Source organism: Trachypithecus francoisi, unplaced genomic scaffold (assembly GCF_009764315.1).
Source record: "Trachypithecus francoisi isolate TF-2019V2 unplaced genomic scaffold, Tfra_2.0 Lachesis_group1, whole genome shotgun sequence".
Classification (NCBI taxonomy): Eukaryota; Metazoa; Chordata; class Mammalia; order Primates; family Cercopithecidae; genus Trachypithecus; species Trachypithecus francoisi.
Genome location: NW_022681454.1, coordinates 147,797,692 through 147,825,186, shown reverse-complemented (window position 1 = coordinate 147,825,186; position 27,495 = coordinate 147,797,692). Strand labels below are relative to the sequence as shown.

General features: G+C 40.7%; 1 protein-coding gene and 1 pseudogene across 3 annotated transcripts in view; one reads left to right on the top strand and one right to left on the bottom strand.

Annotated features, from left to right (window-relative positions):
- The first annotated feature begins 210 nt into the window (after window positions 1-210).
- Window positions 211-27,495, top strand: part of LRBA (LPS responsive beige-like anchor protein) — a 787,299-nt gene continuing 760,014 nt past the window's right edge. The window contains exons 1-2 of one of the 3 annotated variants that reach the window (XM_033215456.1): window positions 211-460; window positions 1,070-1,499. In XM_033215456.1, coding sequence (XP_033071347.1) covers window positions 1,284-1,499 — 216 coding nt within the window. In that variant the 5' untranslated portion in view covers window positions 211-460; window positions 1,070-1,283. Of the gene's footprint in view, window positions 461-560; window positions 732-1,069; window positions 1,500-27,495 lie in introns of those variants that run through there. The other 2 variants (XM_033215457.1, XM_033215458.1) reach the window with 2 other exon arrangements.
- LOC117086013 lies at window positions 13,379-13,709 on the bottom strand (annotated as a pseudogene).

Here is a 27,495-nt window from a genome sequence, read left to right as displayed (position 1 = left end):
AACATACCGGGTGCTCCTAGAGCAGTGCTCCCACTGGGTGCGCGCCCTCGCGCCTAGTGCAGCCGGAAGCCCGAGCCCAGCGCTCCCGCTGGCTCTGGAGCCCCTAGGCCGACCGCGCGTTCTCATCGCGCCCCCGCCGCGCGGCTGCCTCCGCCTTCGCGCCCTCCCGCCCCGCGCGCTCGCGCACGCGCACGCGGCGCCCGGCAGCCCTCGGCGCTGTCATGGCGGCGGGGAGCAGCTTCAGTGGGCAGAGGAAAGCCGCGCGAGCCGTGGCTGGGCTAGCTGTGGCAGTAGCATCCTCACCACTCGCAGCAGCCTCAGCCGCGGCGTCCGTAGCGCCAGCAGCGGCTGCTTTTGCAAAGGCTGAGCGCAGGGGCGGGGCGGGCCAGGAAGCCATGGAGTTCTGTGCAGCCGCGGACTCCCGGGGAGCGGACTAGGGAAACTTGGAGGCTGCGACCAGGTGCACTGACCTCTCTGTCCTCCCCTTTCTCCCTGCGGTCGCCGCCGGGTTTCTCTGGCCGCTCCCCTCCCTTCCTGCCACCACACACACCTCCCCGCCTCTTCCCGTCGAATCTCAGGTGCCTGAGAGAGGTGCTTTACTCCTCCCACTGGGCCGAGCATTTAGAATAATCACCGCCCCCTTCCCCCGCCTTTTCCTGCCCTGGATCTCCGCCGCCACCTCCGTCTCGCTGCTCCTGGGCGGGGGGTGAGGACGAGTCCGGAGTATCTGGGTGAGGAGGAACTTTCTACCTCTGTGATAGCTTGTGGGTCCCCTTCTTTCCTCCGATCCCTCCTTTCCCCGCGACAGTTTCTCTTTCTGGTGCACCTGTGAGGAGAGGTTACCCTGCGCCTAGAACCTGCACGAGAGTGGGGGAGGAGTGAGCCTGTGCGGGGCCTCTTGGACCTACCTTCACCCAGAACCCAGCTCTTTGAGCCGAGGAGAAGCGGGTGGCTAGTAGTGGGGTGCCTTTAGTAACTTATTTGACCGACAATAACTATTTCTCTCTTGTCCCCTCAAAACCCTAAAACAAAACCTAGCCTATTTAACATATATTTAATCTTCCAATAGGGTTTGGCGTTGTTGTCAGCCTCGGGGAGAGAGATTGGACAAATATTCTCCAAAAGGAGGAGGGCGACGCCAAGGACTTTCCACATCAACTGCTTTGGGGTTTCTCCACAAGTTGGAAGAGAGACCCTTTCGTTTTGCATTGCGTGTGTTGTGCTCATTACCAGTGCAGCGACTGCTGTCCAAGGGTGACTCTGAGTTGTCCTTTTCGCTAGCAATGGCTAGCGAAGACAATCGTGTCCCTTCCCCGCCACCAACAGGTGATGACGGGGGAGGTGGAGGGAGAGAAGAAACCCCTACTGAAGGGGGTGCATTGTCTCTGAAACCAGGGCTCCCCATCAGGGGCATCAGAATGAAATTTGCCGTGTTGACCGGTTTGGTTGAAGTTGGAGAAGTATCCAATAGGGACATTGTAGAAACTGTCTTTAACCTGGTAAGTCGATGAATATTTTATAAGCATATACTCTTTTCAGTGGGTTGGGGAACAAGACCTTGAAGCTGGAGCCATGTGCTTTACTCACACTGATGGTGACTTTTTTCATGTATAGGGACACAAAATTCTACTAACCTAAATGAAACGATTTCATCTGTTTTTTAGATTGAAGGGAATTGGGCAAACTTAGATGATCCAGGTTTTGTGGAAGTGAACGCATCACTTTTGTGCTAAGGAAATAATTGTTGCTGTGAAAGTACTGGGGGGAGGTTCTAGCGGAGGAGTTATCTCTATTTTTTTTTTCTTGGCATGTATGCCTAAGTCTGCGTTTCCCTTTACCACTTTAAGTAAGTTCTCGTGACCTTTTTTTGGACTTGAGAATTAATGTCTTTGATTCAGTCGAAGTTATGTTTTGCTACAATAAGTTTAAAAATTTTTGTTTGTAGTACTGATGCAAGATTAATTTGCTGCAAAGTTAGTATTTTTAATTTTGACTAGTTTTATTTTTAGATGTAACTAACAAAAGTTAAATTGGGGATGAATTTAGGATTACATTTAAAGTAATCTTGTGAAAATTGAATGGCAATATGAAAAAAGGAATTGAAGCAGATACAGTATAATCTTTGTGTGTTTTATAAATTCATGTCTAGCAGTAAAGCATAGTCATTGGAAATTGCTGATTACACTAAGATGAGCTGTGAATGCTTTTTTTGGGCAGGGGTGGGAGGGGGATGAGGCCTCTGTATGTTGCCCAGGTTGTTCTCAAACTCCTAGGTTCAAGCTATTCTCCTGCCTCAGCCTTCTGAGTAGCTGTGACTATAGGCATGCATCACGGTATATGGCTTAAATTGTTTTTAAAATGAGGTATAATTCATATATTATACAATTCTACCTTTAATTAATTCATTAACTTATTTATTTATTTAGAGATGACGTCTCACTACGTTGCCTAGGCTAGTCTTGAATTCCTGGGTTCAGGTGATTCTCCCCACTCTGTCTCCTAAGTAGCTGGCATGCGCCATTGTGCCTCTCTTGGTTATAATTTATAATGGAGACTTTTTAGATTTCTTTATTCCGGCCTGTCTTGCCCATCAACTTAAAAAATCAAAAGGAAATCTGGCCCTAAAATACTTCCCCCTTTTCTACCTACCCACCTGTGTTAGAGGATAACAGGACCAAATATAAACGTGCAGTAATTGTAATAACTGTTTAGCACCTTTCCCTTTGCCTCTTTTCAAGGTTAGGCTTGTTTTATTCTGGGGCAGTTAATTATTTCTTTCACTAGACCTTCACTAATGGTCTGGTCACCTGCAGTACAACTTGTAGAGTAAAAAATAGCTAGATGAAAGTCTGGCTGCGCGTGGTGACTCAACTCCTGTAATCCCAGCGCTGCAGGAAGCCGAGGTGGGCACATCACTTGAGGTTAGGAGTTCGAGACTGGCCTGGCCAACATGGTGAAACCCCATCTCTACTAAAAATACAAAAAAATTAGCCGGACACGCTTGCTTGAACCCAGGAGGTGGAGGTTGCTGTGAGCCGAGATTGTGCCACTGCACTCCAGCCTGGGTGGCAGTGAGAGACTGTCTCAAAAAAAAAAAAAATTTACTTACTTTTGGAGCATGAAAACTTTGAACAATTGGATATTTCTATGTCAGTTTATTGGGAGTTTATGTATAAACATCTATAGACACACATATACATATTTTAAAAAACTGCATGTTATGGAAATGTTCAAATGTATGCAAAAATAGAATAGTATAATGAACTCAGGTATCCATTGTGCAGCTTCAACAGTTATCAACATTTTGGGGATCTTGTGTGTATGCATGTGTGTGGGCTTTCATATATAAGTCTGAAGAAGATAAATGGTAAATTGATTGCTTCACCTCAAAATAGACTTGAAACATTTCCTTTCTGATTTTGTTATTCTTTTTTAAAACTTCATATGCCTTCAATGAGAAACAGAAATCTGTAGTAGTAATATAATCCATAATTAGTTGTTTGTGTGTGAAGACACAACATCTTTTGGCAGAAGGAGGATTTGAACTCCTGTTCTTTAGAATGTGCTGTGTTGGAGTGGATGACCAAATGTGAGTCATTTGCATTTTTATCATTAAAGAAAATCCAAATTCTATAGCAGTAGTTTGCTTATATGCTTCCTGGAACTGTAGACATGGTATAGATTTGATTTTAAGGTCATTGATTAAGTCCTTCAAAGCTGCTGCGTATTTACAGGATAGTGGGTGACTGGATAGAAGGAAAGAGAAAAGTCTGTTCAGTTAGTTACCCCTCCTCTTCAATATCATTCGCTTGTCAGGTAGGGCAGGGAAAGTTGCTGAGAATATTAGGTAGTAGTTTCTCCCCTTCCATTGTCCCTTAAAATACTTTTCATGTTCTTTCGTGGATTATCTGGGGTTTTGGCCACTCAAGAAAATCTTTGGAAGCAGCTGTGCACAGTGGCTTATACCTGTAATCCCAGCGCTTTGGGAGGTTCACTTGAGGCCAAGAGTTGGAGACCAGCCTGGGCACCATAGTGAGACCCTGTCTCTACAAAAAAATAAATAAATAAAAAGTTAGCTGGGCATGGTGGCATATACCTATAGTCCCAGCTACTTGGAAGGCTGAGGTGGGAGGATCCCTTGAGCCCAGGAGTTTGAGGCTACAGTGAGCTACAATCATGCAGAGCAACACCCTAAAAAAAAAAAAAAAAAAAAAAGGAACCAAAGTCTTGGGATTATGTAAATTAGTCCATCTCAGTATTGTTAGTACTGCTGTACCTAAATATTTCCTAGTTGATAGTCTTTTTTTTTTTTTTTTTTTGAGACAGAGTCACAGTCTGTTGCCCAGGCTGGAGTGCAGTGGCACAACCTTGCCTCCCTGCAACCTCTGCCTCCTGAGTTCAAGTGATTCTCCTGCCTCAGCCTCCCACGTAGCTGGCACCACACGCATGTGCCACGAGGCCCGACTAATTTTTGTATTTTTGATAGAAACGGGGTTTCACCATGTTGGCCAGGCTGGTCTCAAACTCCTGATATTAGGTGATCCACCCGCTCAGCTTCCTGAAGTGCTGGGATTACAGGCGTAAGCCACCGTGCCTGGCCTAAATATTAGCTACTTAAACAATAAAGTTTATACTGTTAAAATTGAACAAGTTCCTCTCCTCCAGAGGTGTCCAAATAGTACATGGTAGAGCCATATAACTTTTCCAGTGTTTTTTCTTTCTTTCTTTCTTTTTTTTCTTTTTAAGTGGGAGGGAGTCTCACTCTGTCACCCAGGCTGGAGTGCAGTGGTGTGATCTCAGCTCACTGCAACCTCCACTGCTTGGATTCAAGCAATTCTTGTGCCTCAGCCTCCCCAGTAGCTGGATCTACAGGCACGCACCACCATGCCCAGCTACTTTTTTTTGTATTTTTAGTAGAAATGAGGTTTCACCATGTTGGCCAGGGCTGGTCTTGAACTCCTGACCTCAGGTAATCTGCCTGTCTTGGCCTTCCCAAAGTGCTGGGATTACAGGTGTGAGCCACTGTACCTGGCCCAGAGTTTTTTCTTAAGTGCTACCTCCCAACTTTGCTAATGTAGCTTGACTTTAGTCTGTTATAAATTACTTTGAAATTTACTACCCTGTTTATAATTTCTTTTGCAAGTCTGTTTTGTGGATAAATTTTGATGAACAGTACACCAGTGTAGTCAAGTGTTTCAAACTTCAGGTCAACTTGTACATTTTTCTTGTTGCAGTTTAAAACCATTTTCTTTTGTCTTCATCTGTATTTTAAAGTAATTTGTCAGACTTTTAGACCCAGAATAATTAATATATGTTGGCATGTTTTCTGGAAATTGCTGCTGAGTTTAAGGCTTCCATCACGTATTTAAAGGTGTTCAGTGGTACTTAATTCAAGAATAGTGTTCCCCATGGGCTGGTGACAAATACATACTTTCAAGAATTATTTTTTTAAGTAATTACAGTCGCCCCTTGATATATGGGGGATTAGTTCCAGAACCCCTAGTGGATACCACAATTTTCAGAAGCTCCAGTCTCTTATATAAAATGGTATAGTATTTGCATGTTACATGTATCTTCCGTATACTTTAAATCATCTCTTTAAAATTTTTATTTATTTATTTATTTTATTATTTTTTTTGAGACGGAGTCTCGCTCTGTCGCCCAGGCTGGAGTGCAGTGGCGCCATGTTGGCTCACTGCAAGCTCCGCCACCCGGGTTCACGCCATTCTCCTGTCTTAGCCTCCCCAGTAGCTGGAACTACGGGCACGTACCACCATGCCCGGCTAATTTTTTGTATTTTTAGTAGAGACGGGGTTTCACCCTGTTAGCCAGGATGGTCTGGATCTCCTGACTTGGTGATCCGCCCGCCTCGGCCTCCCAAAGTGCTGGGATTACAGGCGTGAGCCACCGCGCCCGGCAGGAGTGCCATTTGTTGAAAGGCTGTTCTTTTCCCGTTGAATTACCTTGGCACTTTTGTCAAAAATCAGTTGACCATAAATGTAAGGATTTATCTGGACTCAATTCTTTTCTGTTTATCTCTATGTCTATTCTAAAACCAGTACCAAATTGCCTTTTGATTACTGAAGCTTTGTGGTGAGTTTTAAAATAGAGAAGACCTCTTTATTCTTTTTCAAGACAGGTTTGGCTATTCTGGGCCCTTTGCATTTCCGTGTGAATTTTAGGATCAGGTTATCAATTTTTGTAAAAAAGCAAGCTGGGATTTTACTAGCTGTCATGAGTAGATATTGTTGGTTATATATCAATGTTAATGATAATTAAAATAAATTTGGGTGAATTGGTGAAATTTTAACACTTTATAGTTTCCTAGAAGTGACAGACTTGATAATTTAGCTTCCTGCAAGCATACAGTTTTGTTGACCTTTGAATTGATTTATTTGAAACTGAGAAATCATTTGGGAACTGGAAAATCAGATATTTTTTTCCTGTTTGTGAATTAATAGAAAAATAAACTATTTATTTCCCATACTGACCTAGTTGAGCCAATCTGTTATATTAACTTTTTATAAAGCATCCTTTTTCACACACATATTCTTGAAAATATTTTAAAAGTTTTTATATGGTTGAAACAAAAATGTCCACCTGGTGAAGCTGGGCTGGCGTGTCATCAGGCCCCCCAATGATATGTGCAGACACCTACTGTGGTAAGCAGGGACAGGGTGGTTCCCAGGCCCTGGAATGATTGGGTGAGGGGCATCAGTGGCTGTGCTGTGCTGCTGCTACTGGGGGTCAGCAGTGGGGGACACATGTCCAGCTTGTGCCTCAGTCCTGGTGGTGGCAGCCTGTTTCTTTCTTCTGCCTGTGCGCCAGCTACTGGGCCCCAGGACAGTGCTCAGTCTGTTGTGGGCTGGGTTGTCAAAATGGTGCCTTATTGTAGCTGCTTAAGACTTAGGGGGATTATGGGACCCAGTGCAATTTTCCTCAGTGGAGTAGTGCTGTTGCGCCATTTCCAGACAGATCCCTATGTTAGTTTCAGAGCCCATGAGGTCCTAGGGCCTCCCCAATGGCTAGAATTGCAGGAGTCCACAGTGGGAATGTGGACCACAGGGAGTCTCTCACTTACTCTTTCCCCACAGTGAAGATCACCTCTCGACTCCCAGCCGAGCAGGCTGTCTTGCTTTCCTCCCCTTCCTTGCTTTAGGTGTTTCTTGTCATTTTTCTATTGAATTCCAGTGTTCTTTCTTGGATTATCTATTCCAAGTGTGATCACTCACTATTTTGGTTATTCCTAGTGAAAGAGGCAAGTAGGAGATGCCTCTAGTCAGCCATCATGAAGTCTCTGACAGTTCATAAGTTTTAAATTGTGTGCAGCTCTGAGTAGTGTGATGAAATCTCAAGCATTCTACTCCATCCTGCCTAGGATGCAAATCATCCCTTTGTCCAGCATATCCATACTCTATGTATATGCTACCTATCATTTAGTCACTTAGTAGCCCTCTCCACTGTCAGATTGACTGTCACAGTATTGCAGTGTTTAAGTAACCCTTATTTTACATAGTAATGTCCGGGACAAGAGTAGTGATGTTGGCAATTTGGATATGACACAGAGACATTGTAAAGCGCTTTTTTTAAGTGAATAGGTGAAAGTTCTTGACTTACAAGGAAAAAAAAATCATATGCTGAGGTTGATAAGGTTTGCAGTATGTACAAACCTTCTATCCATGTAATTGTGAATTATACAGATGCTCCTTGACTTGATGCACTTACATCTATTGTTAAGCTGAAAATATTTTAAGTTGAAAATTACTTGTTGATTTATGATAGTTTTGACTTTTTAACTTAAAATGAGTTTATTGGGATGTAACTCCATTGTTAAATTGAGGTTTGTGCTGAATGCTTATTGCTTTCACACCGTCTTAAAGTTGAAAAATTGTAAGTCAAACTGTCAAAAGTTGGGAACTGTGTGTATTGTTCTAACTGTACTATTTTATTACCAGTTATTGTTGTTAATCTCTTATTGTGCCTAATTTATAAATTAAACTTTATCATAAGTATGTGTGTATACAAAAAAACATAGTGTATATAGGGTTTGGTATTATCTGTGGTTTCAGGTATCTACTAGGGGTCTTGCAATGTATACCCTGTAGATCAAGAGGGACTACTGTTTATGTTTCGTAAGAGTAGAGATTTTTGTCTGTTTTGCTTATTGCATCCCTAGCCCCTAGAAAGGATACTTGACACATAGTATATGCTTAGGAAATGTTTATTACCAGAACATATGGATTAAGTTTGCCTGGAGCCTTCGGGGGTATATTATACCTGAAATTCTTTTTTTTTGGTGTTTTAAATTTGTCACTCTGGGGTTTGCTGTTCATGCCAGTAGTGTACATTTGGATTTCAAAACCTATGTGAATAACATCCCAGAATTTTACTATCTCAGAGGAAACTTAAAAATAATCAGTAGTGACCAGGTACAGTGGCTCATGCATGTAATCCCAGGAGTTTGGGAGGCAGAGGCAGGAAGATCATTTGAGCCCAGGAGTTCAAGACCAGCCTGGGCAATCTAGTGAGACCCTATCTCTGTTGAATTTAAAAAAAGAAACAAAAAACAAAGGGAAATCAGCAGCCCAGCCAAAGACTAGTTATTTGTAACTTCCTGTGCCAGGGAAGTTTTTTTGTGGGGGAGAGGAAGAATCTACTTTTTTACTGAGGGTCAGCCTTTTGAGGATCCCATATTTATGTAGAGATTTTTATCTCTACTTCCCCATCTTGAGTAAATACTTTTTTTTTGTTTGTTTCTAAAAAGGAAATAAAATTCAAGCCCCCTAGTACTAGCTTCCTCTTTCTTGCCCCTTCAGCAGTTGTAATAGAAGTTCAGATACTTATTTTTCTGTTTCTTCTTCACTTTAGGTTTGGGGATTTTCCTTTTTTTCTTTCTTTGCAAACTCAAGCTCAGTTCTACATTGAAAAGTATTTTTTGTTATATTTACCTAATATTTGCAGGCATTTGTAAAGTGATGATTTTTTAGGTTATGTTAGTTCATTATCTGCTGAAAGTCTAAGGTATAACAAAGTGATGAATACGTGATAGCCATTGAATAAATATAGGACCAACCTAGGCTACAATTGACCAAGTTATTTTTCTGCCTAGGAATACCTTAGTTAATTTCAGATAATGGAGTTCTAGTGTAGATGACTGAAGAAATTGTAGGAAGAGAAAATTAGTCATTTTTCTTTTTTCCCAAATGCCTACATGTATTTATACATACAGGCAGATGAGCAATTGTTGTCTTAGAAAGCAACGTTACATTACCAAAACAAAATATAGATTTATTCATGGGGGATTTTATGTGTGGAGGTGGTATTTTAAAATTTTAGTAATTAAGTGAATTTTCCTGCTGGGTGCGGTAACTCATGCCTATAATCCCAACACTTTGGGAGGCTCAGGTGGGAGGACTGCTTGAGGCCAGGAGTTCAAGACCACCCAGGGCAACATAGTGAGATCCTATATCTACAAAAACATTAAAAAATCAGGTCTACATGGTAGTGTGTGCCAGTAGTCCTACCCACTCGAGGGGGTGAGGTGGCAGGATCACATGAGCCCAGGAGTTTGAGGCTGTAGCGAACTATGATTGTGCCATTGTACTCTATCCTGGCCAACACAATAAGACCCTATCTCCCGTGTTTTTTTTTCTTTGAGACGGAGTTTCGCTGTTGTTGCCCAGGCTGGAGTGCAATGGCGCGATCTCGGCTAACTGCAACCTCTGCCTCCTGGGTTCAAGCGATTCTCCTGCCTCAGCCTCCCAAGTAGCTGGGGTTACAGTCATGCGCCACCACCCCCGGCTAATTTTGTAATTTTTGAAGTAGAGACAGGGTTTCTACATGTCTGTCAGGCCAGTCCCGAACTCCCGACCTCAGGTGATCCACCCGCCTTGGCCTCCCAAAGTGCTGGGATTACCAGGTGTGAGCCACCGTGCTCGGCCGAGAGAGACCCTGTGTCTTAAAAAAGAAAAAAAAAAAGTTTTCATAGCTTTTACAGTTAATAGACTGGCCAGGCACAGTGGCTCACGCTTGTAATCCTAGCAGTTTGGGAGGCTGAGGTGGGCGGATCAGTTGAGGTTAGGAGTTGGAGACCAGCCTGGCCAACGTGGTGAAACCCCGTCTGTACTAAAAATACAAAAATTAACTGGGTGTGGTGGTGCATGCCTGTAGTCTCAGCTACTCCGGAGGTTGAGGCATGGGAATAGCTTGAACCCTGGAGATCCCCGAGGTTGCAGTAAGCCGAGATTTCGCCACTGCACTTCAGCCTGGGCAACAGAGCGTGATTCTGTCTCAAAAAAGATTATAAAGAAAAAGAATTGTGGAATGTTTTAGGATAATGTAAAGGAAGTCATGTTTTTTTTCCCTCTAACCGCTACATACTTAAAATAAACAGCCTAGAACAAAATACTACTTTATCTTAATTCTTTTTTTTCCCCTTAGGCATCTTTCTTGCAGGATCATCTTAAGTCTTTGTAAGTTCTTAGTCATTTAGATTGAATACAAGTAACCTGCATAGAAATCCCATTTGTATGAACAGAAAACTTGACTATTTTTGGTGAATTGTACTATCTTTAACATGTTTATCTGTGCGGGGATGAACTTTTGAAACAAAGTAGTTTTGAGTGAGTCAAATGATGACCATTTGGTAGTCACTTGAATGTTACACATAAATTGACAAGATGACTTTTGACATAAAAATTTCAGGAGCCATTTCTATTTGTAGGGACTGCTCTGCTTCTTTATTTACATAAAGTATTTCAGAAAATTTTCAATTTAGCCGAGTTCTACATTGAGTGTAACATATTGCACAAGTATCTTTCTAGTTTTTATTGTTAGACACTGACTTTATTCTATAGTGCTGAGTGCACTGTGCATGAACAGTCACATCAAGTTATTTAAGTGGTGCTTTGGAAGGAAAGATTGACATTAATGCCACATGTATCTCAGAACTTAAAGTAAAATAAAATAAAATAAAAATAAAAAAGAAATTAATGCTTTGCTTTATGATCCGGTTATAATAGAATGAAACCTAGATGTAAGTCAGGGTGTATATCTGGGTCTGCTGATAAACATGTGTTTTACAGGGCTTCGTTTTATTTATTTCATGTGACAACTCCATGGGGCCGTACTTTATTAAACTTGATTTATAGCATGAAAACAGGATTGGAGTGATTAATGATGCTCAAGTCCCATAATTAGTAAGATGGCATTTGGACTTAGGTTGTTTGAATTTGAATTTTGTGTGTACTATGTTATACTGTGTGATTATTAATATAAGTTGTGTTCTTGTATTGGAACCTAATTTAACTAAATTTTCAAGAATTCTATTAGGTTATGATAATTAGAAACATTGTTAAGAGTGATACGCTTTGAGAAAATGAATTATTTTATAACTTTCTCATTGATTTAACAGTGCATACTTTGATTCTTTGCATCTATTTCTTCATGTGTCAAGTGGTGCCTGGTAGTTTCTATGTATTTAAGATATCCACCAGTCAATTTTCTGTTATTTTTCTAATCGGGAAAAAAATGGAATGACTAACTCTTTAATATTTAGGGATTGATCATACCTCTAGTTATGGCTTATGAATATTATTCTTAACCTATATTACTTGTGTTTTGTTCATGGGTTTGTTAGACAATGCCTTAGTCTGAGGGTAGGAATATGGAAGAAAAGAAAAATCAAATTAGTACTATTTTGCTGCTTGTTAGTGTCTTTTGAAACTATTTAGAAAACGTTGAGAATTAAATCGGATAGTTAAAAAGTTTGGCATATCTTTGGGAGTTTCATTTATGCTAAATTCTCATTGTCATAGAATGTAAATGTTAACTTGAATTGTGAAAGTTTTGAGTACTATGAGGATGTCCTGGTTACCAATTAATGCCCAAGTTTGAAATGTCTCCTACTTTGAAATGGTAATTTCATCTCAATTTTTTTTTCTTTTTGGTTGTTGTTGATCATTATTGTTTCCAGAAGTGTGTCTGAATCACTTCATTTCTACCTTGCTCACACAAGACCCAGATGTCTTCCTTTGCACTGGGACCTCTACTGAAGACTCTCCCCACTTCATAGAAAAGGAATATTTTCTTATTTCCTTCTGAACCTACTTGAGAACCCCTGTAGCTCTGCTCTGGCTTCTGTATTTAATGCAGAAGTGGTAAAGAAGACATTATTATTTCTAATATCCAAAATTTTCCAACAGAAATTATGGGATAATAGCTAATATTTGTTGAGGTATTTTGTGACCTACTAAGTACCAGTTCTTCATCCTAATTTCTTCTCACTTTTCTTCCTTGTTTACTCAACTCGGGATGCCATGGCCCTTTTGTACTTCCTAAAATAAGCCAGGCATACTCTTACCTTAGGGCCTTTGAATTTATTTTTTAGTTTGCCTAGAATGATCTCCTCTCAAATATCTAATTATTGTATGACTATCAATAAGCAATTATAATATTATTGTATGACTGTCAATAAGCAATTATAATGTTTCATGTTTTTTACAGTTTCTTTCAGTCATATTTTTGATATCTTTTGTTTCCTTAAACATTAACATTTTTATATTAGATATCTGATTATTTTCATGTTCCTTATTGTTTCTTCTGTTTCTGAAAGGCTTGTTCTGCTGATCCTTGGGGGCTTGTTTTTTCATTATTTTGTGAATTTCTTTTTTTTTTTTTTTGAGACGGAGTCTCGCTCTGTTGCCTGGGCTGGAGTGCAGTGGCTGGATCTCAGCTCACTGCAAGCTCCGCTTCCCGGGTTTACGCCATTGTCCTGCCTCAGCCTCCCAAGTAGCTGGGACTACAGGCGCCCACCACCTCACCCGGCTAGTTTTTTGTATTTTTTAGTAGAGACGGGGTTTCACCGTGTTAGCCAGGATGGTCTCGATCTCCTGACCTCGTGATCCGCCCGTCTCGGCCTCCCAAAGTGCTGGGATTACGGGCTTGAGCCACCGCGCCCGGCCGTGAATTTCTTTTTAATTGTGAGATTATCTTCCATGGATTTTTATTTGTGAATATCACTGGAGGCTTGGGTTTAGTGTACTCCTCTTGACTGGTTTGGTGTTTGCTTCTGTCATGCTCTAGTCTCTTCCAACCCAGAATCTCTTGAAACTGAATTTTTAGTTTGAGTTTTTCTTTTTTTTTTGCCATGTTTCACATTTAATAAGATTCTTCCACTTTAATGCATAAAACCCTTTGAAATCATTGTCAACCAGGAAAATTCATGTTAGAAAAAATTGGAATGAGAGCTAATATTCTATATTCAGAACATTTGAGAAGGCATTTTTGACTATTACAAAAGTTTATTTAACAAAAAGTCTAATATGAAAATGTATATGACCTAATTTTTACATCATAGTAGAACAGGCCTTATGGAGAGGACATGGGTTTCTCTGCTGAACAGCCATTATTTATACTCATTCCAAGGCTTCTAACATGATGATACTATTTCCTCGTATTACCACCATTCCAATATTGTTCTGTTGCCCACTAGTCGCCATCTCCACACATTCATCTTTCTATCACAAGGTTCATAAAGGGATCAAATCCCCGCAATATTCCTTGGACATGTCTGCCACCATTTAATTTCAATGATAACTTCTTGTCCATAAATTTTTTCAACTCTGGAGGGTGAGCTTTGCTCATGGCGTATACTCCGCGGGCTCACAGACGCCTTGGAACGGAATGCACTAGTTTGAGTTTTTCTAGACCACATAGGTAGTATGAATTTTGTCCTTAAACAAGTGAGAGAAGGGTGACTTCATTTTTTCTCTTCCACTGAGACTGGGAAAGGCAAACATGCCACCTGTGATCTCTGTTTAGCATGTTGTTTACCCCCCTCCGCAGGTCGTCCACTGAGTACTGCTTTTCAGATTTCCCATCTTGTTTAGGCCCCAACCTTTATGTCCTTCTCACCAGTCCCTTAAACTGACTTCTAAGCCACTGGGGATTGATGGATGCTCCCAGGGGAGAGGCTCGTTTCAGTGCTCACCAATGCTTTGTTGTTTTTTCTTTCTTTCAGCTCAGCCACTCATGAAAAATATTATTTTGGTTTTGTTTAATATTCAACATTTTAAAAAATTCTGAATCACAAATATTTTCCTGGGCATCTAGTCTACCATATTGCCAGAAATGGATCTGATTTCTTCCCCCAGTTCTCTGTATGACCCTCTTCTTCATTCTGTTATGGTCTTTGTTAAAATTTGTGGCCTTATTAGAGAACCTTTTCCTACTACCAAAATAGTATCCTTCTCCTTATTACTCTTCATCTCTTATATCCTGCTTTATTTTCATAGCATTAACTCCATCAGATTTTTTTTTAATTGCATGTTTTCTTATATTAGAATACACGCTCCATAAGAGTAGGGATTTACTTTTTTGTTTACTGTTTCATTGCCAGGGCCTTGGGGCCTAAAATATACCTGACATGTAGTAGGTGCTTAATAAATACATGTTAGATGAATGACTGTGCTAAGTGCTTTAGATTCCCTCTTTTAATTTTCATAGTAACTCTTGCTGAGCAGATGATTTTATCATCTCCATTTTAAAGGTGAGGAATATTAGATTTGTAGAGTTAATTACCCCAGTCAAGGTCATAAAAGATGTTGCACCCCAGGCAGGCTCAGAGCACCCCGTTCTCCTAAACACTGTACTTTGGTAGTGGTAGTGGTGGTGGTGGTGGTGGTCATGGTGGTGACGTCGGTTCTTCAGCAGGTTGCTGTAATACCCTAGTATTGTTTAGCTATGCTTTAGTGTCATATTGTTTCTTTGGGGCAATATATTCTAAATTTCACATACTTGATTTTTTAAAATTATTATTATTTTTTTGAGACAGAGTCTTGCTCTGTCGCCCAGGCTGGAGTGCAGTGGCATGATCTCGGCTCACTGCAACCTCTGCCTCCCAGGTTCAGGCGATTCTCCTGCCTTAGCCTACTGAGTAGCTGGGATTACAGATGCCTGCCACCACACCAGGCTAATTTTTATATTTTTAGTAGAGATGGGTGATATGGTTTTGCCGTGTCCACACCCAAATCTCATCTTGAATTGTACTCCCATAATTCCCATGTGTTGTGGGAGGGACCCCGTGGGAGATACTTTGAATCATGGGGTGGTTTCCCCCATACTGTTCTCGTGGTAGCGAATAAACTTCATGAGATCTGATGGTTTTATCAGGGTTTCTGTTTTTGCATCTTCCTCATTTTCTCTTGCCACCACCATGTAAGGAGTGCCTTTTGCTTCCTACCATGATTCTGAGGCCTCCCCAGCCATGTGGAACTGTAAGTCGAATTAAACTTCTTTTTCTTCCTAGTCTTGGGTATGTCTTTATCAACAGCATGAAAATACACTAATACAATGGGGTTGTATCATGTTGGTCAGGCTGGTCTTGAACTCCTGACCTCAGGTGATTCACCTGCCTTGGCCTCCCAAAGTGCTGGGGTTACAACTGTGAGCCCACCTTGCCCAGCCATCACATAATTGATTTTCAAAGACAAATTTGGAACCTGTTACTTAAGTTGGAAAGCTTATGCAGTATTTAAATTTATTCTTTCCTCTCCTATTTTCATTTATGTTTTATTCTTTAAGTTCCTGTATGTACACATTTATTTGCTGCTGAAAATTGAAATAGAACATTGAAATTTCCTTTTATTACAATTCAGATTTTTGAAAAACCAGAAACTCTGATTATCTGTTCTAATAATTATGCTCTAGCCAAACTGCCCAATGTTTTCTTTTTTAAAACTTATTTTTAATTTTTTTAAATTTCATTTTTCAGTAGAGGTGGAGTCTTGCTATATATCCCAGGCTAGGGTCTTGATATCCTGGGCTCAAACAGTCCTCCTGCCTTGGCTTCCCAAAGTGCCTGGATTATAATAGGTGTGAGCCACTGCGCCCGGCCTTATTTTTACTTTTGAAATAACTATTCTGCTGTCTCTAAGACACTGTAAAAACTTTGTTGAGGTTTTGCTGTGTTGCTTTTACTTCTTATAGTTATTTTATAAAATAGTTCAAGTAGATAAGTCATAATAAATATCAATTTTAGTTAGAGAAGGCATGCCTACAAGGAAGAGAGTTAGTAGATGGGAAAATGGAAGCCAGATGATTCTCCCCCAACCTGGATTATCAAACAAATCTGTATTTCCTTTTATGTTTCTCATCTTATTGATGTCATTTGTTCTTTGCAGAAATTTCAGTTAACCTTGACTTTTTTTTCTTCCTCATTCCCACAAGTAGTCTTTCACTAAATAGCCTTTTAATTGAACCTTAATTCAGACCCCAGGTATCTCTTTCTAGGATTATTGTGACACCCTTCAAAACTGTTCTTGTTCTCTGCCAGTCATTCATATTACCTCCATATATTTTCTCACATGATATTTATACTTATGTTTCTAAGACATAAATCTTATCATATATGGCATGACCTCTGAGGTTCTAACTCATCCTATACTTTGTTTACTGTCTCTCACATGGCTAATCTTGCCTTTACATACCTCCATGTTTTTCTCTCAACTGTTCTCTCTACTTGGATGCTTTTCTTTCTTCTTGGTCTGTCATCGTCATGCTCGTTACCTTTTTTTTTTTTTTTTTTGAGGTGGAGTCTTGCTCTGTCTCCCAGGCTGGAGTGCAGTGGTGCAGTCTTGGCTGACTGCAACCCCTACCTCCTGAATTCAAGCAATTTTCTAGCCTCAGCCTCATGAGTAGCTGGGACTACAGGCGCGCGCTACCGTGTCCGGCTAATTTATGTATTTTTAGTAGAGACTGGGTTTCACCATGTTGGCCAGGCTGGTCTCGAACTCCTGACCTCAGTGATTGTACCTGCCTTGGCCTCCCAAATTGCTGTGATTACAGGCGTGAGCCACCGCACCAGGCCTCGTTACTTTTAAGACATAGCTTACATGTTATTTTCTCTGAGAATCCTTTGCCTCACTCTAAGACAGACTTTGTTCCTCCTCTATTCTACCACAGAACTTTGTTCATAACTTACTATAGCATTTACCTAGTTCAAATTATGTGTTTATATATATCTCTCACTAGATCATGAGCTTGAAGGCAGAGATTACATCTTTGTCATCTTCTTAAAAGTCAGGTTTATTAAGGTATGATTTACATAGAATAAAATTCACCCTTTTGAGTTGTGTAGATTGATGTATATGGTCATATAACTTACACCATCACATTTGGGATATAAGATATTTCCACCACCTCAAAAAGTTCCCTTTTACCCCTTTGTAGTTGTTTCTGTCTTCCCCATCCCTATCCCGTGGCAACCACTGATCTAATTTCTGTCCCTGTTATTTTGTCTTTTCCAGAATGTTGAATAAAAATGGAATCATGGGCCGGGCGCGGTGGCTCAAGCCTGTAATCCCAGCACTTTGGGAGGCCGAGACGGGCGGATCACGAGGTCAGGAGATCGAGACCATCCTGGCGAACACGGTGAAACCCCGTCTCTACTAAAAAAATACAAAAAACTAGACGGGCGAGGTGGCAGGCGCCTGTAGTCCCAGCTACTCGGGAGGCTGAGGCAGGAGAATGGCGTAAACCCGGGAAGCGGAGCTTGCAGTGAGCTGAGATCTGGCCACTGCACTCCAGCCTGGGCGACAGAGCGAGACTCCGTCTCAAAAAAAAAAAAAAAAAAAAGGAATCATGTAGCAAGTAGCCTTTTGTGACTAGCTTCTTGTACTTAGCAAATTGCATTTGAGATTACTCTATGTCGTTGCATAATTAAGTAGCTTGTTTCTTTTATTTTTGCTGAGTTGTATTCTATTCTATGGATGTAACTACAGTTTGTTTATCCAGTTACTTTGGGTAAGTTACCCCAAACCTTTGCCTATAGGCCTTTGTGTGGACATGTTTTCTTTTCTCCTGGGTGAATACTGAAGAGTGTGCTTGGTATGGTAAATGTATGTTTAACTTTATAAGAACGGTCAAACTGTTTTCCAAAGTGACTGTAGCATGCTGCATTCCTACAAGTAATGTAGTTGCTGTAGTTGTTCTTCATCCTTGTCAGCACTTAGTATTATCAGTGTTTTAAATTTTAGTTATGCTAGTAAGTTTGTAGTGGTGTTTAATTGTGTTGTTGTTTCTTTTTTCTCCTCCTCTTCCCCCTCTTCAGCTTCTTCCTCTTCCTCTTCTTTCTTTTTTTTTTTTTTTGAGACAGAGTCTCACTTTGTCACCCAGGTTGGAGTGCTGTGGCACAATCTCGGCTCACTGCAACCTCCCTGTCCCGGATTCAGTGCCTCCCTGGTTCAAGCGATTCTTGTGCCTGTCAGCCTCCTGAGTAGCTAGGATTACAGGTGTGCACCACCATGCCCGGCTAATTTTTTTATTTTCGTAAGAGACAGGGTTTTGCCATGTTGGCCAGGCTGGTCTCAAACTCCTGACCTCAAGTGATCTGCCCACCTCGGCCTCCTAAAATGCTAATATTATAGATGTAAGCTACTGTGCCTGGCCATGTGATAGGGTCTTGCCCTGTCACCCATGGCTGGAGTGCAGTGTTGTGATCATGGTTCACTGCAGCATCAACCTCCTGGACTCAAGCGATCTTCTAGCCTCAGCCTCCCAAGCAGCTGGGACTATAGGCACATGCCACCACACCTGGCTAGTTCTTTTGTTTTTTTGTAGAGACAGGGTTTCGTTGTGTTGCCCAAGCTGGTCTGACACTCCTGGCCTCAAGCAGTCCTCTCACTTTGGTCTCCTTAAGTGCTGGGATTACAGGCATGAGTCACCATACCCAGCAAATTATTACTTTTAGATGCTTGCCTTAACACTGGAGTGTTGGAGTAATGTATTTGTACAGTGAACTTCAAATATAAGGATTATATGCTAAATTCTTCTGGATGATAAATATAGAATACCACGTTAAGTATGTAATGACACTTTTTAGAGCCTTTTCTTAATTTATTCTAAATTATATGTTAAATTCAGGTTTAGGGAAGTTTTGATATGGATGTGTATGTGTGAATTTATATATATATGTAAATATATACATACACATACTCACACACGCAACTGGTTAACATCATAGCTGAAATGGGATTTCTCCTCTGGATTCTAGTCCCCAAGATTTCCACCCTTACAGTATAGGTTTTTAAATACAGTTCTATCTTTTCTTTTTTTTGCTTCAATATTTGATATTGCATACTTGTATAAGAATCTTTTACCTTGTGTTATTTTCTGAAAATTGTATTTCTCTAATTAAAAAAAATTAAATTCTAATTAAAATTTTTTTTTCATAGAGATGGGGGTCTTGCTATGTTGCTCAGGCTCATCTGGAACTTCTGGCCTTAAGCCATCATCCCACCTTAGCCTTCCAAAGTTCTGTGATTACAGGCATGAGCCACCATGCATGCCTGGCTTATTTCTCTAATTTTTTCTTTTGTATATTAGTGTCAAAAAGGTTTTTTTTTCCCCTTTGCCAGTCATTGTCTTCCTTTTTTTTTTTTTTTTTTTTTTTTGAGATGGAGTCTCGCTCTGCCGCCCAGCCTGGAGTGCAGTGGCCGGATCTCAGCTCACTTCAGCTCACTGCAAGCTCCGCTTCCTGGGTTCACGCCATTCTCCTGCCTCAGCCTCCCGAGTAGCTGGGACTACAGGCGCCCGCCACCATGCCCGGCTAGCTTTTTGTATTTTTTAGTAGAGACGGGGTTTCACCGTGTTAGCCAGGATAGTCTCGATCTCCTGACCTCGTGATCCACCCGTCTCGGCCTCCCAAAGTGCTGGGATTACAGGCTTGAGCCACCGCGCCCGGCCCATTGTCTTCCTTTTATATTTCCTTTTTTCTTTCTTTGGCTGTGGGTCTCAGTTCAGCTCCTATATGATCTTGACGAAGATTAAATTTACTCTTGATTTTTAATTTTCTTCTATGTAAAATTGGGCTGATTCCATCTCATAGAGCTCTTTTTTTGGAGATGGAGTCTTGCTCTGTTGCCCAGGGTGGAGTGCAGTGGCACGATCTCGGCTCACTGCAACCTCTGCCTTCTGGGTTCAAGCGATTCTCTCACCTCAGCCTCCCGAGTAGCTGGCACTACAGGCGTGTGCCATCATGCCCAGCTACTTTTTGTATTTTTAGTAGAGTCGGGGTTTCACCATATTGGCCAGGCTAGTCTCGAACATGTGACCTTGTGATCTGCCTGCCTTGGCTTCCCAAAGTGCTGGAATTACAGGTGTGAGCCACCATGCCTGGCCATAGAGTTCTTATATATACGGAACACCTACTTGGGGGCTGTGGCTCGCACCTGTAATTTCGGCTCTTTGGGAGGCTGTGGAGGGCAGATCACTTGAGGTCAGGAGTTTGAGACCAGCCTGGCCAACATGGTGAAACCCCATCTCTACTAACAATACAAAAATTAGTGAGGCGGGCATGGTGGCGCCTGCCTGTAGTCCTAGCTACTTGGGAGACTGAGGCAGGAGAATTGCTTGAACCTCGGAGGCAGAGGTTCCAGTGATCAGAGATTGTGCCATTGTACTCCAGCCTGGGTGACAGAGCGAGACTCTGTCTCAAAAACAAAAACAAAACAAACACTTTATAGGCACTTAGTTAATGCTAATTACCGTGTCCCCCTCTCCCCACAATTTGTAAATAGCCAATAAAAACTCATTTTGGTGAGTTTGATATACTGTTCATAAAATTTGATGGCTGGGCATGCTGGCTCACGCCAGTAATCCCAGCACTTTGGGAGGCCAAGGTGGGTGGATCACAAGGTCAAGAGATCGAGACCATGCTGGACAACATGGGGAAACCCCGTCTCTACTAAAAATACACAAATTAGTTGGGAGTGGTGTTGCGCGGCTGTAGTCCCAGCTACTTGGGAGGCTGAGGCAAGATAATAACTTGAACACGGAGGCAGAGATTGCATTGAGCTGAGATTGCGCCACTGCATTTCAGCTTGGCGACAGAGTGAGACTGCGTCTCAAAAAAAAAAAATTGATATTCGGTTTTTCATAGAAAATTTTAGACATGCACAAAAGCATAAAAGAACACCTATGAACTCATCAACTAGCTTTAATCATTATCAACATTCTTGCATTTTTTCATATGTCATTTTAACTAATGACATCATGGCCTCTATATGTTTTTCTTTGCCTCTCTGTGATTTGTTTCTTGGAATTATTATACTTTAATTAAGGTTACAAAACTTTGGGGAACAATTTTCCAGGAACTTAAAGTCTGCTGCCAAAGTTTATATGAAATTGATGAAATAATATCCATAGTGTGTTGAATGTAGTAGTACCATGCTCAATAATGGGATCCAGTGTGTCCTGTACTGTTCTGTGGGCGCTGGCAATTTGACTCTTTATCCCTTCAAATAATTTTGGATTTAAAATTGCCTGAGGTCACCATGGGTTTATACGTAGGGTTTGACTTTATTATTTTTTTCTTGTGTATTTGAGATAGAAGTCTAATAATCTACGATGATGGATGCTGATTTGGGTTTGATGTTATAGGAAGAGTTTTCAATAAGGTAAATGAACTTTTTTTTTTTTTTTTTGAGATGGAGTCTCACCCTGTCACCCAGGCTGGAGTGAAGCTATGTGATCTCCGCTCACTGCAACCTCCGCCTCCTGGGTTCAAGCGATTCTCCTGCCTCAGCCTCCTGGGTAGCTGGTATTATAGGCGCTCACCAGGATGCCCGGCTATGTTTTGTATTTTTAGTAGAGGCGGGGTTTCCCCATGTTGTCCAAGCTGATCTCCAGCTCCTGACCTCAGGTGATCTGCCTGCCTCGGCCTCTCAAAGTGCTGGGATAACAGGTGTGAGCCACCGCACCTGGCCTGTTTTTTTTTTTTTTGGGGGGGGATACAGAGACTCACACTGTCGCCCAAGCTGGAGTGCAGTGGTGCGATCTCAGCTCACTGCCACCTCTGTCTCCCAGGGTCAAGCGATTCTCCTGCCTCAGCCTACTGAGTAGCTGGGATTACAGGTGCCTACCACCACACCTGGCTAATTTTTGTATTTTTAGTAGAGATGGGGTTTTGCCATGTTGGCCCAGCTGTTCTCGAGCTCCTGACTGACCTAAATGATCTGCCCACCTTGGTCTCCCAACGTCCTGGGATTACAGGTGAGCCACCACACCTGGCCTGAATGAACTTGCTGATTGGCATTTTTATCCTTTCTGGTAGATATTTATGTGCATACTTCTCTAAGTACCTTTTCAGTAACCTTTAAGGCATTAGCACAATTTCTTCTATACTTATTGTATTGGCTTTGAGAAAGACTTGATTTATTTTTGTTTTGCTCTTGTCATTACTGGAGTAGGAGTAAAATATTCTCAATTGCAAATCAAAGGCTGTTACATTCCATTGGGACCACTATATTATTTAAGTTCTTATTTCTAGCTGGAAATGCCAATTAGTTGGTTATGGATGAGGAAAACCTTTCTTATGTAAATTCTGAAGACATGATATGGAGCAAAATTTTAAGAATGATTTTGCCTGAGACGTGTCAAATTTTGTCTGTAATGAGCCTGTTTTCAGCTAGCTTCTCTACTCCCTGGCCCCACAGGGTATATTGTTGGTCAAATGGAATATCCTATGATTTTTTTTTTGTTGTTGTTCTTTAGCAGAAGGTGGAAATTTCCAGATTCCCGTTCTCTCCTTTCACCTATCATACAAGTATCATTTTCTTTACTGCTTTACCCCTTAGTTCCTTGCCCTTTGGGCTGCTGCTTTTCCTTGGGATCTGTATTCTGTTCTGCAGTTAGAAGCTTCCTTGGCATCCTATGTCAAGTAAAAAGGCCTGTAAAAATCTTTGTTTTCAGTCACCTCAACATGAGTAGATCTCTGTTTTGTTTTTATGGTACGTTTGCTACCCTTTATGGAATGATAAAAATTAGCATGATGGCTTTGGTTTATATATTGGAGATTTCCGTGATTGGTTTGGAAACAGTTGGGATAGCAGTCTACCTTCCCTTTATTTTAACCATCTTACCAGATTGACACATTTTGTCAGATTTGTCTACATTCTATTTCAGACCATGTTTTAGCATCCTATGATGGTTAAGAAGGAGGCCAAAAGTTGACCAAGTCTGTGGTACCTCAGGTCTATGTACATATTCTCATAAGGAGCACGCAACCTAGATCCCTCCTTTGTGCTCCTTTGAGGATCTAATGCCACCACTGATCTGACAGGAGGTGGAGCTCAGGTGGTAATGCTCGCTTGCCTGCCGCTCATCTCCCGCTGAGGTGGAACAGTTTCATCTTGAAACCATCCACCCATTATGTAGAAAAATTGTCTTCTATGAAACTGGTCCCTAGTGCCATAAAGGTTGGGGACTGCTATTTTAATGTATAATTTTAAGATTCTGATGACCCGAAAGCACTCTTAATAGACTATTTTCAGTTCTACATTGTAAATAATTTAGGTGGATTTGCCTATGTGACTGTAAAAAATGTAGTTTTCAGGAGTTCAAGACCAGCCTGGTCAACAAAGTGAGACCCTCATCTCTACCAAAAAAAAAAAAAAAAAGCACTTTTATATATTTAAAATGTTTTAGTTATATATATTAAATACACTGGGAAAAATTTAATGTAGATTTAAGATTAGAGTAGTAAGATAGTAAAGAATCATTTGGATTTTAAACTATCATTCTTAGGTATTTTATTTTTTCCTCCTAACAACAGGATATAAAAATATGACCGTTAAAAATGTGCAATTCTGGATTTCAACCTGTATTTATTAAATTTTTATCTTGGCTAAAATGCTAAATAGAAAAACTTTACAGTACAATTTACATAGACTGAACTAACATAAAATAGTTATTTTGATTTTACTAGTTCCATGGTGGGCCTTTTCTCATAGGTCTTATTTTAGAAGGGAACATGAGCATTTGTTTTATTTTTTATTTTAAAACATAAGCTTTTTTTTTTTTTTAGATGGAGTCTATGGATTCTAGCTCTGTCACCCAGGCTGGATGCAGTGATGTGATCTTGGCTTACTGCAACCTCCACCCCCAGGTTCAAGTGATTCTCCTGCTTCAGCCTATTGAGTAGCTGGAATTACAGGCACCTGCCACTATGTCTGGCTAATTGTTTGTATTTTTAGTAGATGCGGGGTTTCACCATGTTGGCCAGTCTGGTCTTGAACTCCAGATCTCAGGTGATCCACCCACCTCAGCCTTCCAAAGTACTGGGATTACAGACATGAGCCACTGTGCTTTTTAAGACTTACTTAAAAATGCTTAATTACTTTCTTAAGAGTTAGCTAGCTAGAAAGACAACTTTGAGTGTTAGAGAATTGCTGCTAGGAAGAACAGTTTTGTGATTTGTATTTTCTTAAGCCATCACTTTTATAATCCCATTTACTTTTTCCCTTTCCTTTGCTACCTCAGCCTTCTTCCTTAAGGTGTGAATACATTAAAAGAAAACCCAATGTGTCTCTGTTTGTCTGTCTCTCACTCTGTTACAGACACACACACATAAATTTACTTGGAAAGTCAAGGCACAGTAAAGAAGAAAATGTGCATGTTAGCATATGAAGAAAGGGTAGTGTTAAGAATGAAGACTTGTAGCAGATTAGCTTTTAAATCTTTTGTTGGCAGATGGCATGTCAGTTAAGAAATTGTATATATTTATTTTGGAATATTAGATATGCTATCAAATCCCAAAGTTGTTTAGATTGCAAAAATTTTCTTATGTTTGGTTTATTTTTCTCTGTGATTGGATTTTAACAGGTTAAATGGAATTAGCTAGTTTTATTGGCAGGCCGTAGTGTTGTTCTTTGTGGTTTACTACCCTTATCTTCTGATTCAGAAAGATTTTAACTAACTGCCCTTGAACTGTTGGAGTTGGGGGTAGGCAGTAGAGGAAATTGGGCTTGTGGCTTGAGTTAAGTGCCTTCAGAGGTTGGAAACAGCCTTGCATAATAGGAACTGAATAAATATTTGTTAAATAAATGAACAAATGAATGCATACATGAATAAAAACATCCCGGAAGTATTTCTGCTAGAAAGATGAGGATGACCATACAACTCTTTTTTTATAGGTAAGTATCTTGAGAGTTCAGATGATGACTAGTCTCTAATTCTTACCCTATAAGCCACTTTTTTTTTTTTTAAGATGGACTACTTACCGGCCTGGTGTGGTGACTCACACCTGTAATCCCAGCAGTTTGGGAGGCCGAGGTGGGTGGATCACCTGAGGACAGGAGTTTGAGACCAGCCTGGCCAACATGATGAAACCCTGTCTCTACTAAAAAATACAAAAAATTATCTGGGTACAGTGGTGGGCACCTGTAATCCCAGCAACTCAGGAGGCTGAGGCTGGAGAATCACTTGAACCCAGAGGCAGAGGTTGTGTGAGCTGAAATTGTGCCACTGCACTCCAGCCTGGGTGACAGAGGGAGACTCCATCTTGAAAAAAAAGAAAAAAAGTGCTTGCTTTGTCACCCAGGCTGGCGTGCAGTGGCATGAACACAGCTCACTGTAGCCTCGACCTCCTGGGGTCAAGCATTCCTTCTGCCTCAGCTTCCTGAGTAGCTGGTACTACAGGCATGCTTCATGACACTTGGCTGATTTTTGATTTTTTGTAGAGATGGGGTTTTGCCATGTTGCCCAGGCCAGTCTCAAACTTCTGGCCTCAAGTGATCCGCCTGCCTCAGCCTCCCAAATGCTGGGACTACAGTTGTGAGCCACTGCACCTGGCTAAAAACTTCACTTTTCTATTCTCTTATTTAATTTTGTGGTAGAAATATTTGCATTTTATAATGTTGTTTTTTCTTTTCTTTTTCTTTTTTTCTTTGAGACAGGGTCTTGTTCTGTTGCACAGGCTGGAGTACAGTGGCACAGTCACTGTTCACTGCAGCCTTGACCTCCTGGGCTCAGGTGATCAGAAAGTTTTAAAGTGGAAAAATAATGAGACCTAAGCAATCATTTGGTATATGGTTTTCTTCTACCACTTTCCAGTTCTGCACCTATTTGTGTGAATCCATAGATCACAGTGTAGGTTTTCAGATGGTTTTCCTAACTCAGTGAATTTATGTCTAAATTTGTTCCATTGCATTCATAGTCTCCTGATTCACTTGGTTATACTGATAAGCATTGCCCTACATTCTGTGGCTTCTTTGATCACTTGCTGTCCTCTGTAGTTACTTGACCTATCTTAGTAATTTTCCTTTAATTCCTTTCAGAAGGGGAAATGTGGTGGTAAAGAATGCAAATTACAAGAGAAACTGGTATTTTTTATTCTATGGGTGTTTTTTATTTTTTTTTGGCAAGTACAAATGAAATTAAAAAATCTCTGATAATCCTAGGGTTCATTATATTTTTACAGGGACTTTGCTGACAGTTGAATTGTCTTACTATATTTAAATCCCGTATTTACTGTAACCTTACATTGTTTCCTCTTGTTATACATATTTTATTTTTGATGATCACCTGTTAAAAAATCTAGTAGTTTTTAGTTCCCTTAAACCTAGTTTTCAAGGGGCATTTTATTTTTTGAACCTTTAAAGCCCATTTAAAACATTACATATTTTAATAGCTATATATTGATTTCCTCACAATGTACGTAAGTACTTTTAAAATTATAATTTAGCACATTTATTATAGAATGAGACTTAAGGAACAGTTAATAACTGAAGTCCCAATTACTTGAAGACCAGATTGATCCTACTGCTGTCTCTCATCTCTAAGTAGCCTTAATCTAGTGTGCATGGTGGGTCTTCTATTTTTCTAGTTAGTTGGATGAAGAAAACTTGATGTTTTTTGGCCTGTACATTTATTATTTTTCATTGACTCTATAAGATGATATTGTAAGATGCATCATTTTTTGTACAGCCAAGAAAGAGAAAACATTATTTATTAAACTATGAAACAGATTTCTTACTTAGATTTTTTTTTTTTTTTTTTGAGATGTATTTTGCTTTGTTGCCTAGGCTGGAGTGCAACGGCGTGATCTCAGCTCACTGCAACCTCCACCTCCCAGGTTCAAGCAATTCTCCTGCCTCAGCCTCCTGATTAGCTGGGACTATGGGTGTGCACCAATTATTGTATTTTTAGTAGAGACACAGTTACGTCATGTTGGCTAGGCTGGTCTAGAACTCCTGATCTTGGGTAATCCACCTACCTTGGCCTCCTAAAGTGTTGGGATTATAGGCATGAGCCACGAAGACTGGCCATCATTTAGACTTTTAAAAAGCGTTTTATTTATTAATTGCAAACTACTTTCTGTTATTTTAACATTTAATTTTTAAACTTGATTGTGCAGTCTTTCTTTTTTTTTTCTTTTTCAAGACAGAGTTTCACTCTTGTTGCCCAGACTGGAGTGCAATGGCGTGATCTCAGCTCATTGCAACCTCCGCCTTCTGGGTTCAAGCGATTCTCCTGCCTCAGCTTCCTGAGTAGCTGAGAATACAGGCACCTGCCACCACACTCAGCTAATTTTTGTATTTTTTTAAGTAGAGACGGGGTTTCACCATGTTGGCCAGGATGGTCTTGTTCTCTTGACCTTGTGATCCACCTGCCTCTGCCTCCCAAAGTACTGGGATTATAAGTGGGAGCCACTGCGCC